The 13,766-nt window shown below is 48.1% G+C and overlaps 1 protein-coding gene across 1 annotated transcript in view; it reads left to right on the top strand.

Moving 5' to 3' along the window:
* The window catches only part of C8A (complement C8 alpha chain), a 44,460-nt gene extending 30,960 nt beyond the window's left edge, over positions 1-13,500 (top strand). Inside the window, exons 7-11 of the mRNA XM_088447842.1 lie at positions 61-301; positions 4,127-4,261; positions 8,880-9,037; positions 12,094-12,316; positions 13,249-13,500. Coding sequence (XP_088303968.1) covers positions 61-301; positions 4,127-4,261; positions 8,880-9,037; positions 12,094-12,316; positions 13,249-13,400 — 909 coding nt within the window. The 3' untranslated portion in view covers positions 13,401-13,500. The remainder of the gene's footprint in view (positions 1-60; positions 302-4,126; positions 4,262-8,879; positions 9,038-12,093; positions 12,317-13,248) is intronic.
* The last annotated feature ends 266 nt before the right edge of the window (positions 13,501-13,766 follow it).

The following is a 13,766-nucleotide window of genomic DNA, read 5'->3' as shown; positions in this document are numbered from 1 at the left end:
CAGCTATTTACTTTTGTCTTGACGTTGAAAATAACACTCTATTTCATCCCCCTACCATAGAATTTGAAGTTTATCCGCATAGTGACTAAAATCCAGACCGCGCGTTTTCGGATGAGATCCCATTCCCTGGTGTTGGATGAAGAAATGTTTACATCACTAATGGAACTTCCTGATACATACAATTATGGACTTTATGTCAAATTCATTAATGACTACGGCACCCACTTCATCACCTCCGGCACGATGGGCGGCATCCTGGACAGTGTCCTTGTATTGGACAAAGAGGTTATGCAGCGTAAAGGTTAATATTTAATGCTATAATTATGGGGTTTTCAAATAAACAATAAAATGGACGTATTCCCCCTGAGATTGCAGTACTATTCCCATTTGGCTCTATTTATTAACATTATTTTTACTAACATAAAGTGAAAACCCTTTTCACATTATTTTAGCATCACCTATAGTTACTAAAGGGCAATTGGAGTAGAATTCGTAAAATTGTACTCCAACCCCTAAGTATCACTTATTTTTAGTAAGCAGATCGCATTTCCCATAATTGTAATGGGAAATGTGATCTGGCCAAAGTTACTAAAAATAAATTGTGAAAAAACATCAGGGGAAAGTCCTGTGATAATAACGCCAGGAGGCGGCGTTATCCAGGGTCTCCCCCGGTTACCAGACTCCTGCTCTGCTCTAACAGGCAGAGCAGAGCCTGGAGCCGGCCCCAGTGATCAGCTGTGTAGTCTAATTACCTGAGTCCAGGGACCGATGATCGGGGCTCCAGTGATGTCTCCCCTCCGGTCAGCTGGTCTCCCAGTCTGCACTGGGGCCCGGTCATCACCTGACCGGGTCCCAGTGCAGGATAGGATGTCAGCTGACCAGAGCCACGGAGGACATCACTGGAGCACCGATCACCGAAGGTAAGTGTAATTAAGGGAGGGGGGGTCACGATCGTGGGGGCGGAGCTTAGCAGCGGGGGCGGGACTTAGCAGCAGTTGGTCGGCGCATGCGTCGGCACTTGTCACGGTATTTTTTGCGAAAATACCATGATAAGGCTGTGGAGGGGATTCGCAGGGACAGAGGGCCTGATTCAGAGCCGGACGCTATTTGCGCTCGCTCTTCCAGAAAAAGGGGATGGCTATTTAAATTTAGCGCTCGCTCTTTGCGGTCTGTTGACGCCTCTATGTCTGAGCGAGCGTCCGAAACGCCCCTTGGCCGCTCGCATCATACGTCATCTCCGCTATTTATTAGATTAATCGAGTACATCGAAAGGCGTCTGAACTGCTCGCAGTGCTTGTGGTAGCATTTTCCTACCGCAATCATGCGAGCAGTTCAGGCTAAAAGACAACCAAGTGACGTGGTCGATGACGCTGCTTTGTTAATTATGCACACCGTTAAAACGCCCGTTTTGACCGTTTGGCACGCCTGCGTTCGGATCTCCACTCCCCGTTTTCAAGCACCTTCCCCTGTTGCCACCCACAAACGCCTCATTCTGTCACTCAAATTAGCAGGCACTCGCTATTTTGCGAGCACACGATTTCCGACCGCAATGACTGATTGGCGCATGCGCATTATGACCCATGCGCAGATGTGCGAACATCGCTCGGAGCGAATGAGCGGCCGCTTACGAGCGACTCTGAATCAGGCCCTGAGCTTTATCGCAAGCTCTGTCCCTGCAAGGGATTTTTAGTAAATCCCTGTGATATTGCAATGCATATTCAGGCCCTGAATCAGAGCCAGATGCTCTGACAGAGCGCTCGCTCTGAATCAGGGCCTTCCTTCTTAATTTTTAGAGCGGCCTCCTGGCCGCTCGTATAGCTGTATAGCTCTGGGTGACCACCCACAGCTATAGCGAGCGGCCAGGAAGATGGTCGCGATGGTCAAGACCATCGCGACCATCGGGCTTGCGACAAGACCCTTGCGGTAGGGTCTCCTTGCTGCAAGCCCTGGAGTGCTTTTGGCTCTATCAGAGCCGAAAGCACTCCCACTGACATCACTTGTGATGTCAGTGGGGCCGGCCTCCTTCTGGGCAGCCACGCCCCCGGCACGCTCACCAAAGGGGGCGTGCTGTCACTCAACATCGACAGCACGCCCCCTTTGGTACGAGACCCGGAGCGACGGTTTGCCCGTCGCTATCCGGGTTTCGAGCATGCGCACGACGGAGCCGGCTCCGTCGTGCGCATGCACACTGGGCCAACATCGACCCGCTTGCGAGCGGGTCTGAATCAGGCCCTCAGTCGGTAATATCACGCTACAATCTGCATTCAAAATGTGGATTGTAGTAAATAGAGCCCAAAGTAATTATAGGAATCCATTTCAGGAATAATCTCCCAGTTTTGAAAGGAAGAAATGGTCCCCTGTGGCCACAACTGTAGGGAGAGGAGTAAACAGATTTATGACAAATTTACTTACTATATCAGCTATAAAACTGTTTACCAGATGACACCTGTCACAAAACACAGCAAAGAAGTGGGTTGGAACAATTGCTTTCTGTATATACTCTATATCTATAGAATAATTCTCTATGGTCCTGGCAGGCTGGCACCATTTCATTAGGCCCCTCCCCCTAGCGACAAAATGCTGTGATTCGCGGGTCAATCTGGAGGGGGCAGAAGTAAATGATGTGACTCTAATGGAATCACGTCATATTGGCTCCGCCTCCTCCCAAGTTACACGCGAATTGCGGCAATTTGCTGCAATGGGGCGGGGCTTAAGATGATGGTGCATGCTATCCAGTCTGTGGGGGAGGGTTTTCTGGGTACTCTGAAACCCCCCTGCGTGCGCTAGTGTGGTCCGTCCCATCTCCAACATGCATGCGTAGCGGGAGTCAGGGCTAGGTAGACAGATCAGAACTATCTTAGGAGAGGACCCAGCCACTGCGAATGTTGAACACATGGGAGCGGGATGGTGCGGGAGGCTGGCAAGAGCAGTAGAGAGGGGGCAAAGCAGCAAATTGAGGGGGCGCGGCTAGACTGAGCAGGGTGGGTGGAGTGGAGCTAGGACTGAGGTCGCCCAGCGGAGTGGATCCAGGGACAGACTGAGGTGAGCCGGCATATGCCGCGTCCTTTTACTAGTATATAATAATTACAGCAGACCTGGGTGCATGTGGGTTCTAATAAAAAGGTTTAGGGAGACAATTAAGCTATGCTGTAAACTCAATAGGGCTGAAGCAAAGTTGAACCTCGCTTTCAGGGCCGTAGAGAGCAATGACAGGCCCAGGTGATGGGAAGGCGTGACCAAATCCTGGAAACTTCACCACGCACACCTAGCAAAAAAAAATAATTAAAGTTACTATTCTTCCCTTTGCACAGCTGGCCCCGCCCCCTGCGCATAACTCACCATCCCCTATGGACAGTTGCGTAGTGTGCACTGAAATACTCATGATCCATCTGCAAGACTAACTTGCATTCCTCTCTGTCAGTTCTGCTGAATGGATTTCACACGTTGTATAGTAGCTTGTTTGGGTACCTTTTAAAAACATTTTGTTGACTATGGGCCTAATTCAGACCCGTTCGCTAGCAAGCGCTCGCTCGTAGCGAGCAATGTTTTTCAATCTGCGCATGCGTAGGCCTCGTATTGCGCGTGCCCAAACTAGAACGAGCAATGGGGAAACTCTCGCTCGCCAAGCATAGACAGCCCAGCTAAATGAGTGACAGGTCAAGGCGTTTGTGGGTGGTAACAGGGGCAGGCCACTGGAAACGGGGGAGTGGAGGTGCGAACGCAGGCGTGCCTGAGATTTTTAACGCCATTTCAGAGGCGTGCGTAATTAACAGCCAGCGTCACATGCTAGAAATATACACTGAAGTGCACGCAGTGCTTGCGGTAGGGTATAGTCAACCTCAAGCGCTGCGATCGTATCCGATGGTGCTCGATGTACCAATGGTTTCATGCACTTCCTGGAGATGACGTATGCAAATGGGCGTTTTAAGACAGGCTGGTGAGCGTCTACAAACACAAAGTGATCGCTCGCCAAAACAAAATGGGAGTGCTTATGACTTGCCTTGCGAGCGGCTGCCCTGACGAATTTCCATAAGCTCGGAGCGATCGATCGCATCTAGCGAATGTGTCTGAATCAGGCCCTATGTCACCTGTGTGTGTAATGCCCAAATCTCTCATTTCCCCACAGAAATTACAGAATCATTTGTGTCCAACTGTTTGGGTGGCTTCATAGGAATAAGCCTTACAACTAAGGATAAGCAACTCGAGGGAGAGCTGACTGTAAAAGGAGAATATTGCGGCACGCTCGGAAAAAATCTTGAAGGTAAAAAGTCCTGTTAAGATGTCATTGTGAACGGTGTACATGACAGCTCAGTGCACAGATTGTTACAAAGTAATACTGAAAACATTGTACTCTCAATTGTGCGCATGTAAACAGCAGTATTGGCTTGTAGTTTTTTTTGTGTGCTCCAAAACATCGGTGGTATATAGACCAGAAAATGTGACTAACGCATCTATTTATATGGAAATGCGCCTATATGACTACGGTATGAAAGATTACACGCCCAAATTGCATTTTGAAAAAAAAAGTCCCCATGAAAATTGTGTAGCTGTTTGTGGGATTGCGAAACGCGCATCCTTTGTGTGGGATTGCGAAATGCGCCTTGTAGAAATCAGTCTCTCCCAACTTTAGTCAGTTGTCGCATAAGAGCCAGCCTGTCATACCGTTACTGCTCAGTTTAGCCTCAGTGATTACAAGAGTGAGGTGGTGTATGGTCTTTTGTTATTACACTAGTAATTATCATACAGTTGAATGTATTTATTAAAAGATTTGTGCATATACAGTAAAGGTGATTTTCATATAATGAGCATCTGTTTGCGGTGGAAAGCATAGGTAAAGGCCCAAAATTCACCTCCTCCATGCACACTTTACATTCAACTACTTTTGTGGAATCTCCTTAATGCACAGGTTCTCAAACTCGGTCCTCAGGACCCCAAACAGTGCATGGTTTCCAGGTCTCCTCACAGAATCACAAGTGAAATAATTAGCTCCACCTGTGGATCTTTTAAAATGTGTCAGTGAGTAACGAGTACACCTGTGCACCTGCTGGGTGTCCTGGAAAACGTAACCTGTGTGGGGTCCTGAGGACCGAGTTTGAGAACCTCTGCCTTAATGTATACATCAGTGTTTCCCAACCTCAGTCCGTCCTCAAGGCACACTAACAGCCCAGGTTTTGAGGCGATCCATACTGATACAGATTGTTAAATCAGAATAACTGAGGTACTAATTAAATCATCCTGAAAACAGAGACACTGGTATACACTCCCAACACCCCATGAACATCCTTGTATACAGTATACAGTATATCTCATCTAGCAACAAGAATTATTTTTTTGTATGTGTACCCTGCATAATGTATTCTGTCAGATTATCCGGGTTCCAGCTAGCTCACCTGCAGGACATGCCACCACCTTGACATATATTATAAACCTATGCTATCCTCATATAAATGGGCAAATGTGTGCATAAATACTTGCCTGATATCACAAAACAACTCAGAAGTTGCTTGCTGAACGCTGCCATATTTCTTCAGAAAAATCCTTTACACCAATACTCTACATACAGACATCACACTAGCAGCAATGTATGTTCTTTCACTCTTTTTTACTTTTTTACATACTGTACAATACTTTTTAGATGTTATATAGGCAGAGCAGAGCTGCTATGGGACAATGGCCTAATCCAGAGTTATACGCTATGCCAGTTGAGAGGTTATCGGTGAACTGCACATATGTCGAGGCACATTACCGTAGTCGCTCGCAGCAACTTTTTATTCGCAGTGTAATCGACAAGCAGGGAGCGCTTGGGGGAGGTAAAGTGGTGGCAAAAACCGCTGGCGGTCGCAACCGTTTTCATGGGCGTGTCACAGCCTGCATCTGCGAAAGTGGGAGTCTCAGTACACGCGGCTATTCTGCATGATTAAATAAGCACAAGTCAATCTTAAGATTCAACAAACAAACAAAGCTTTATTCAGACAGAGTATTGTGCCTTTCTACTCCTCAGCTTGTGGCTGAGCACTCGCAACCAGGTCGATGGTGGCCCAGAGCGCATGCGCACGACGGAGCCGGCTCCATCGTGCGCATGCGCGAGACCCGACAGCGATGGACAATCCGTTGCTCCGGGTCTCTCACCAAAGGGGGCGTGCTGTCGATGTTGAGTGACAGCACGCCCCCTTTGGTGGGCGGGCCGGGGGGGTTGCTGCCCAGACGGAGGAGTTCCCATGAGAATGCCTACCGTCTGGGGGCGGCCCCACTGACATCACAAGTGATGTCAGTGGGAGAGCTTTCGGCTCTGTTTGAGCCGGAAGCTCTCTGGGGCTTGCGGCCTTGAGACCCTACCACAAGGGTCTCGTCGCAAGCCCGATGGTCGCGATGGTATTGACCATCACGACCATCATCCTGGCTGCTCGCATTAGCTGCGAGTGGCAACCCACAGCAATGCGAGCGGCCGGGAGGCCGCTCCATAAAAAAAAAAAAAAAAGACGCCCTGATTCAGAGCGAGCGCTCTGTCAGAGCGTTCGGGTCTGAATCAGGGCCTGAGGCCACTGAGCCGATGGTGCGACTAGTGAGTCGATGGTGTGGCAAGTTGCTGGGGAGTAGCTGAGTGGAGCGGCCTGAGGCTGATGTAGTGGCTACTGAGCCGATGATACAGGCTGTGGGTCACTGTTGCTGGAATGGCTTGGAGGCCGGGAGTGCAGACTGTAGAAGTCCGGGAAGCAGTCCACGGTGAAGTAGCTGTGAGGCAGGAGAAAAGCTGACCGTGCAGCAGAGCTGAGCGCTGAAATAATCGCTATAGCCGGCGAGGCAGCAAAATCCAGTGTGTTTTAAATAGAGGAAGGACTCATCAGGTGACATGGGAGGAACCTAGCCCAGGTCCCAGACGTCTGGATCTCCTGTAGGCAGGTCCAGTGAGAACAGGATCAGGAGCAGGAGGATCTTGAGCCATGTACAAGTCCTGGACTGGGCTTGTAACAGATCAGTGGTGGGGCTCCAGGGAACTTAGGTCTTGTAGGACACCCTTCTTGTCTTACTCATTGTCAGTATCACCAGATGTCCTTCTTGCCTTCGGTGGCAGCAGATACCTTCCGCACCTTTATGTTGGCAGTGTCTTAAGCTCCCACACACATAGCGATATTTTCCCTGATTTGGGCGATTTCGACGAATCGTGACGACAAATCGTGTAAAATATGCCCAAATTGTGAGTGTCCACTCACGATCACGATGCCAATGCACGTCCCCGCTCGTCATACATCGCATCTTCGGATCTGCCATGCTGTAGGGCAGATTTGCCAATCTGGGACACAATGCACTGGATGCGCGATAGATATTAAGTCAGATTGGACATTTTTTACTCCAAATCATGTGTAGGACTGCCTGGGGAGCTGCCGGGGGAGAGTTAAGGGGAAATCGCACACATCGTGGGATCGTGTGCAGATCACTATGTGTGTGGGCACCTTAACTCTTTCTCTCAGCACATACAAGAGGAGCAGTCGCTGACTTTCATCTTGGTACAGTGCATCGTGCAATCAATAATGATTGAATGCCACCAGCTTGGTTAGTAGAAATGACATTTATTGCTGGCGATGCTACTTCACAACCGGAGCTTAGGAAGTGGTTGACCAAAGGAAGGCAGACCAAGTAAAGGTTGGGTTGAGGAACTGCTTCAGTGTTCCCTACACAACAAGCATCAGAACAAAGCAGATTGACAGACAAACTCGAGCTCTGGCCAGAAATCCAGGTGAAACCATATGCGCCAAATTTCCTTCTACATTATATTGGAGGCATTGCTCCTTTAAAGATAAATGACATACCAGTCCCTGCAAGTTTCCACCTCTTTCTCACAGAGACCGGAATGCTGTGCACGCAGAGATTGCAGATCAGCAGCCAGAACTTCCAAGAACGTTTATCAATGTAATCAGATAGAGGAGATGGATTGGCGCCTGCGATCTGCGATTTTGTCACTGAAAGACATGAGGAGGAGGGAGGCTGAGGAAGGGGACGTGGGTGGGGGATATGTGAATGGTGCAGTCACCATTACCCAGGGCCAGATTAACAATGGGCAGATGAAGCTACAGCCCCAGGCCTCCACATAAAAATAGGCCCATCATCATGGCTGTATGAAGATGACCAGCCGCAAGCTGGGCACACTGTTTCTATTTTCCTCTCAAGTAGTTGCTATTTTAATACTAGTACACTCTATATCAGGCCCGTTGTCCCATACTTCTTAGACATTGGGGTTGATAGTGTCAGGGGTGCACCCGACCACGTGTCACTGGCCACACCCACATTGGTCACGCCCACATGGCACTTGTCACACCCACTTGGCACTGGTCACACCTCCTCCACTTTTCAAAATAGGACCTTGAACATTTTCAGCCCCAGGGCTATGTGGCTCTCAGTCTGACCCTGCCATTACCTCAAAGGACACTTACAGAACTGGAAGGATTTCTACCCCCTCTTATCTTTTCCAGTACAGAAACTCTTGACGCGGGCAACCTTCCACTCCTAATGTACAAAAACCCCCGTCTGCATTTCTAATATTCACATTCATTTCATGAGTTTATTGTTCTGGGGAACATTTTCGGCTAACTAGCAGGGAACCCTTTTCTGATAAACAGGAACATCCAGGCCAGTTATAGTCCAACTTGGCGCTCTACTTCCTTTATCATGATATGTGTTTAAACATGGTTAGAAATTGAATTGTGTTAAAAGGCCAATCTTTCATAAATAATAAACTATAGAGGCCGGAGGTTTTGATTAGATAATGAGATTTGCATTGGAAATGAGCAATGGCTGGTAACTGAGCAGATATAAGGATGATAGAGCTGCAATATTATAATTTCCAGCTTTAAAATAAAAAGCAACTTCTTTTTCCATTTTAGGTGAAACAGGGAGTGAAAGTGTAATACAGGATGTAATCACCCATATAGAAGGAGGAGACACTGGATCAGCTGGGGGCATACTCAATATTTTTAATGCGGTCACTTATCAGTACTGGGGGAGATCTCTGAAATTCAACCCAGCCGTCATTGATTTTGAGGTAACATAAAAGTGACATTATAATTATAACACTGGGCTTGGGTGTGGCATGTCGGCGTCCCGACAGGGTTAAGATACCGACACATGTCGGTCAGTATCCTAACTCTGCCCCTCTCCCTACCCCTAACCTCCCCCCCAAGTGCCTAAACCTAACCTCCCCACACCCTAAACCCAACCCTCCCCCCTTAGTGCCTAACCTTAACCTCACCCCTTAGTGCCTAACCCTAACCTGCCACTCCCCGCACCCTAACCCTAACCCACCCTCCGTAGTGCCTAACCCTAACCTCACCCCCTAGTGCCTAACCTCCCACTCCCTGCCCCCTAACCCTAGCCCACCCTCCGTAGTGCCTAACCCTAACCTCAACCCCTAGTGCCTAACCCTAACCTCCCACTCCCCACACCGTAAACATAACCCACCCTCCGTAGTGCCTAACCCTAACCTCACCATCTAGTGCCTAACCCTAACCACCCACTCCCTGCCCCCTAACCCACCCTCCGTAGTGCCTAACCCTAACCTCACCCCCCAGAGTGCCTAACCTCCCACTCCCTGCCCCCTAACCCTAGCCCACCCTCTGTAGTGCCTAACCCTAACCTCACCCCCTAGTGCCTAACCCTAACCTCCCACTCCCCACACCGTAAACATAACCCACCCTCCGTAGTGTCTAACCCTAACCTCACCATATAGTGCCTAACCCTAACCACCCACTCCCTGCCCCCTAAACATAACCCACCCTCCTTAGTGCCTAACCCTAACCTCCCCCTCAGTGCCTAACCCTAACCTCCCACTCCCCGCCCCCTAACCCACCCTCCGTAGTGCCTAACCCTAACCTCACCATCTAGTGCCTAACCCTAACCTCCCACTCCCCGCCCCTAAACATAACCCAGCCTCCGTAGTGCCTAACCCTAATCTCACCCCCTAGTGCCTAACCCTAACCTCCGACTCCCCACACCCTAAACATAACCCACCCTCCTTAGTGCCTAACCCTAACCTCACCCCCTAGTGCCTAACCCTAAACCTAACCCTTCCCTAACCCACTACTTACCGTCGGGATGCCGTCGATCAGGATTCTGGCGCCAGGGTTCTGACAGGTGTCAGGATTCCGGCGCCGGCTTTCTAACCACCAATATCCCAAATGTCGGGATAATAACTAATACCGTTACAAGTTGTTGAAGATCTTTGTATCGTCCTATGGTGACACTACAATATGGCATAATAGGAACTGGGGCATGATAATGTGGCTTAATATAAACTGGGGGCACTGTGTGGTTTAATGTGACTTGGGGCACTACAATATGGCATAATAGGAACTGGAGGCATGACAATGTGGCTTAATATAAACTGGGGGCACTGTGTGGTATAATGTGACTTGGGGCACTACAATATGGCATAATAGGAACTGGAGGCATGACAATGTGGCTTAATATAAACTGGGGGCACTGTGTGGCATAATGTGACTTGGGGCTCTACAATATGGTATAATATGAGTCACTACAGGGTACAATAATGTGAACTGGGGTACTACAATATGGCATAATATGAACCAGGGACAAAGCAATATGGCTTAATATAAATTAGGGGCACTGTGTGGCATAATGTGACTTGGAGTCGCTACTGGGTGCGATAATGTGAACTGGAGCATTACAATGTGGCAATAAAAACAACAAAGGCACTAGTATAAATGAACAACCACTACAGCGAGAGTTGTGTTTTTGGAAGTATTGAGATAGGGGTTCCTTGAATATTTTGCTATAGGGGTCCATCTAGTTCTAGTTACACCGTTGCTTCTGGGCAGGGGTGTATCTAAGGGTCCAAGCGCCCCTGGCAAAGAAAGGGACTGCCGCCCCCCCTTCCCCCACGGACCCATATTTTCGGAAAAACAAAAGACAAAATAGAGATTAGTGCCAGCAAACATGGTGAGTGGCATCCTGGTCTAGGGGTAGATACAACCCTAGATGACACACACTGAAGGTGACACACACACACAGAAGGTGACACACACACATCGGAGATGACACAGAGAAGGTGACACACACAGGAGCTCACACACACAGGAGGTGACATACACATATAGGTGACACACACACACAGGAGATGACACACAGAAGGTGACACACACATAGGTGGTGAGACACACACACATGAGGTGACACACACACATAGGAGGTGACACACACACATAGGAGATGACACACACAGGAGATGATACACAGAGAAGGTGATACACACACATAGGAGGTGACACACACAGGAGATGATACACAGAGAAGGTGATACACACACATAGGAGGTGACACACACAGGAGATGATACACATAGGAGGTGACACACACAGGAGATGATACACACACATAGGAGGTGACACACACAGGAGATGATACACATAGAACGTGAGATGCACAGGAGGGGAAACTGGCATCAAAGAGTGTGGAGGGAGCACAGGGATCGCTCAGCGCCAGCAGCCGCCGTGCAGTGATGAAAGAGGATGGTGTACAGGTTACAGAGACCCGGGAGCTCCCCCAGACACCAAGGTTGGGGAAGTCAAATGGATAAAATATTTTATGACGATACCGCCGCCGGCCCAATCTCCATACCGCCGCCAGCCCAGAGCACTGCTGCAGCCAATCCACCACTTCCTCACCACACACGTGGCTTTGACCGCTGCGCTGTGCTGCACCCTGGGACATGTAGTCTTCTTACTTTAGGGTGCCGCGCTGCACGTTAGGGTGACATTAAAGTGTTACGTTGGGATGGAGTGTAGTGATTCTATCCCCAGCAGAGGGTGGCACTGTCAGGTGGCGCCCCCCCCCTCCAGCAGGCGCCCCTGGCAAGTGCCATCCTGGCCAATAGCTAGATACGCCCCTGCTTCTGGGTATGACTTTGATGAGGAATAATGAGGAATAAATAAGCGTTTTGGGGAGGAGGCGGGTGGTAAAAGATATATCAGTGACCTTGGGGATATGTTATTGCTGTATGTGTACATTTGGGGCGAGGTCTTTTATTTATAATAGCAAATATTGTATCATTGGTGCCAAATATATGCTTGGAATGTATTTCAGGTGCAGCCTATACATGAAGGTCTGCGCCTGACGGGTATTTCTGGCATCGAAACAAAGAGGCTGAACCTGAAGAGAGCCTATGACGAATTCCTCATTGAGTTTAATTCCTGTCGCTGTGGCCCGTGTGAAAATAACGGGGTGCCTCTTCTGGATAACAATGTTTGCACCTGCCTGTGCCCTGCGGGATATGAGGGTCCCTCCTGCGAGAAGTTTGAACGTCGAGGTATAAACCAGGAACTGTCTGATTCTAGATAGATAGATAGGCCCATGGGGTGACTCCACATTTTAGCCCTTTCGGTAGGCTTAGCTTTTATATTCATGTCACTTCGAGCGCTGAAACTTTAGCACCACACCTTGTGCGTCAGCTGTTGTGGTGATAAAGTTTCAGCGATCGAAGTGACATGAATATAGGTAAAAGCTCCGTAATTTATAATTGTTGAGCCTTAATGTTGCATCAGTAAAATACGACTTTTATATTTGGAGAGCAGTGATGTCATATGTCACATGACGCTTCTATAGTTTGTGCCGTAACAGAATTTATAAATATCAGTGAAAGCTAAGCGCACCTTTATACAAGGATCTCCTCATCTAAACCCATTTTCTTGTATGGAACTCTTTGGAGGCCCTTACATTATTAAAGAGAGGGGAACATTATTCTCATTATATTTTCCAATATTAACTTTAGTTTTGGCTGTAACAGAGCGGATGGGAGTGCAGGGGAATTTCCAAGGTTCATACTGCCAATAAAAGTGTAAAACAGGGGATGTAAGACATATTCGCCGGAATGTCTGGGAGACTTCTACATTTCAGTGATTACTCCCAGACTCCCAGAAGAGTAATACTTTCTCCCGTATCCCTCTCGATTTCCCATTCCTCACTGCGTGACACCGTGATTTGTAGCAATTTGCAACCGTGGGAGGTGCCACGATGACACAATATGTGGTATCAGGTCAATTTTGCATCAAGCTGGTTGGACGACCCATTTACGAAGGTCACTCCTGTCTCATGATGTGATCATTATTTTTATTTTTTTATAAACCCCAATGAACTTTTTCACCATCTCCTTTTAGTTGTACACGTGACTGTATATTTTCGCTGATACTATCGCCATAGATTCATCCATTCATCCATTCATATTGGGTCTATTTGTTACAGCTGCCAAAGCAAATGGAATGTGGAGCTGCTGGTCGTTATGGTCCAACTGCCAGTCGGGAAAGCGTCAAAGAACGAGGACGTGTAATAACCCGCCTCCTAAAAATGGTGGCGACAGCTGCCTTGGGAAAAGCGTCCAGGATGAATTCTGTTAACACGTCTAGTGATGGCACAATCACAGCCTTGCTCTACATACTGTCTGTGTCAATCATTAATCCAGGATGTTTGTTTGTATGTGGTCTGAAATCATTGGCGGTTTCATGTTGAGTTGACAGAATATACATTAAAGAGGCTTAAACCATACATCTTAATAAACATACTTTATGTGCGTGTGTGTGCATACAGTATGTGTGCGCCTGTATAAAAATGTTTGTATGTGTGCGTATATAAATATGCGTGTGTGTATTGGTATATATATAGCAATACCAAAGGTGTGGCACTCAGGTCACGTCCAAAAAACAACGTTACCTACATAAAAAGGACTCATAAATTAACATCTAGAATCTTAATTTAGAACAGGT

The sequence above is a fragment of the Taudactylus pleione genome, unplaced genomic scaffold (assembly GCF_031769625.1).
Source record: "Taudactylus pleione unplaced genomic scaffold, aTauple2 ptg000442l, whole genome shotgun sequence".
In the NCBI taxonomy this organism is placed as follows: Eukaryota; Metazoa; Chordata; class Amphibia; order Anura; family Myobatrachidae; genus Taudactylus; species Taudactylus pleione.
This window is presented reverse-complemented; position numbering and strand designations above follow the sequence as displayed.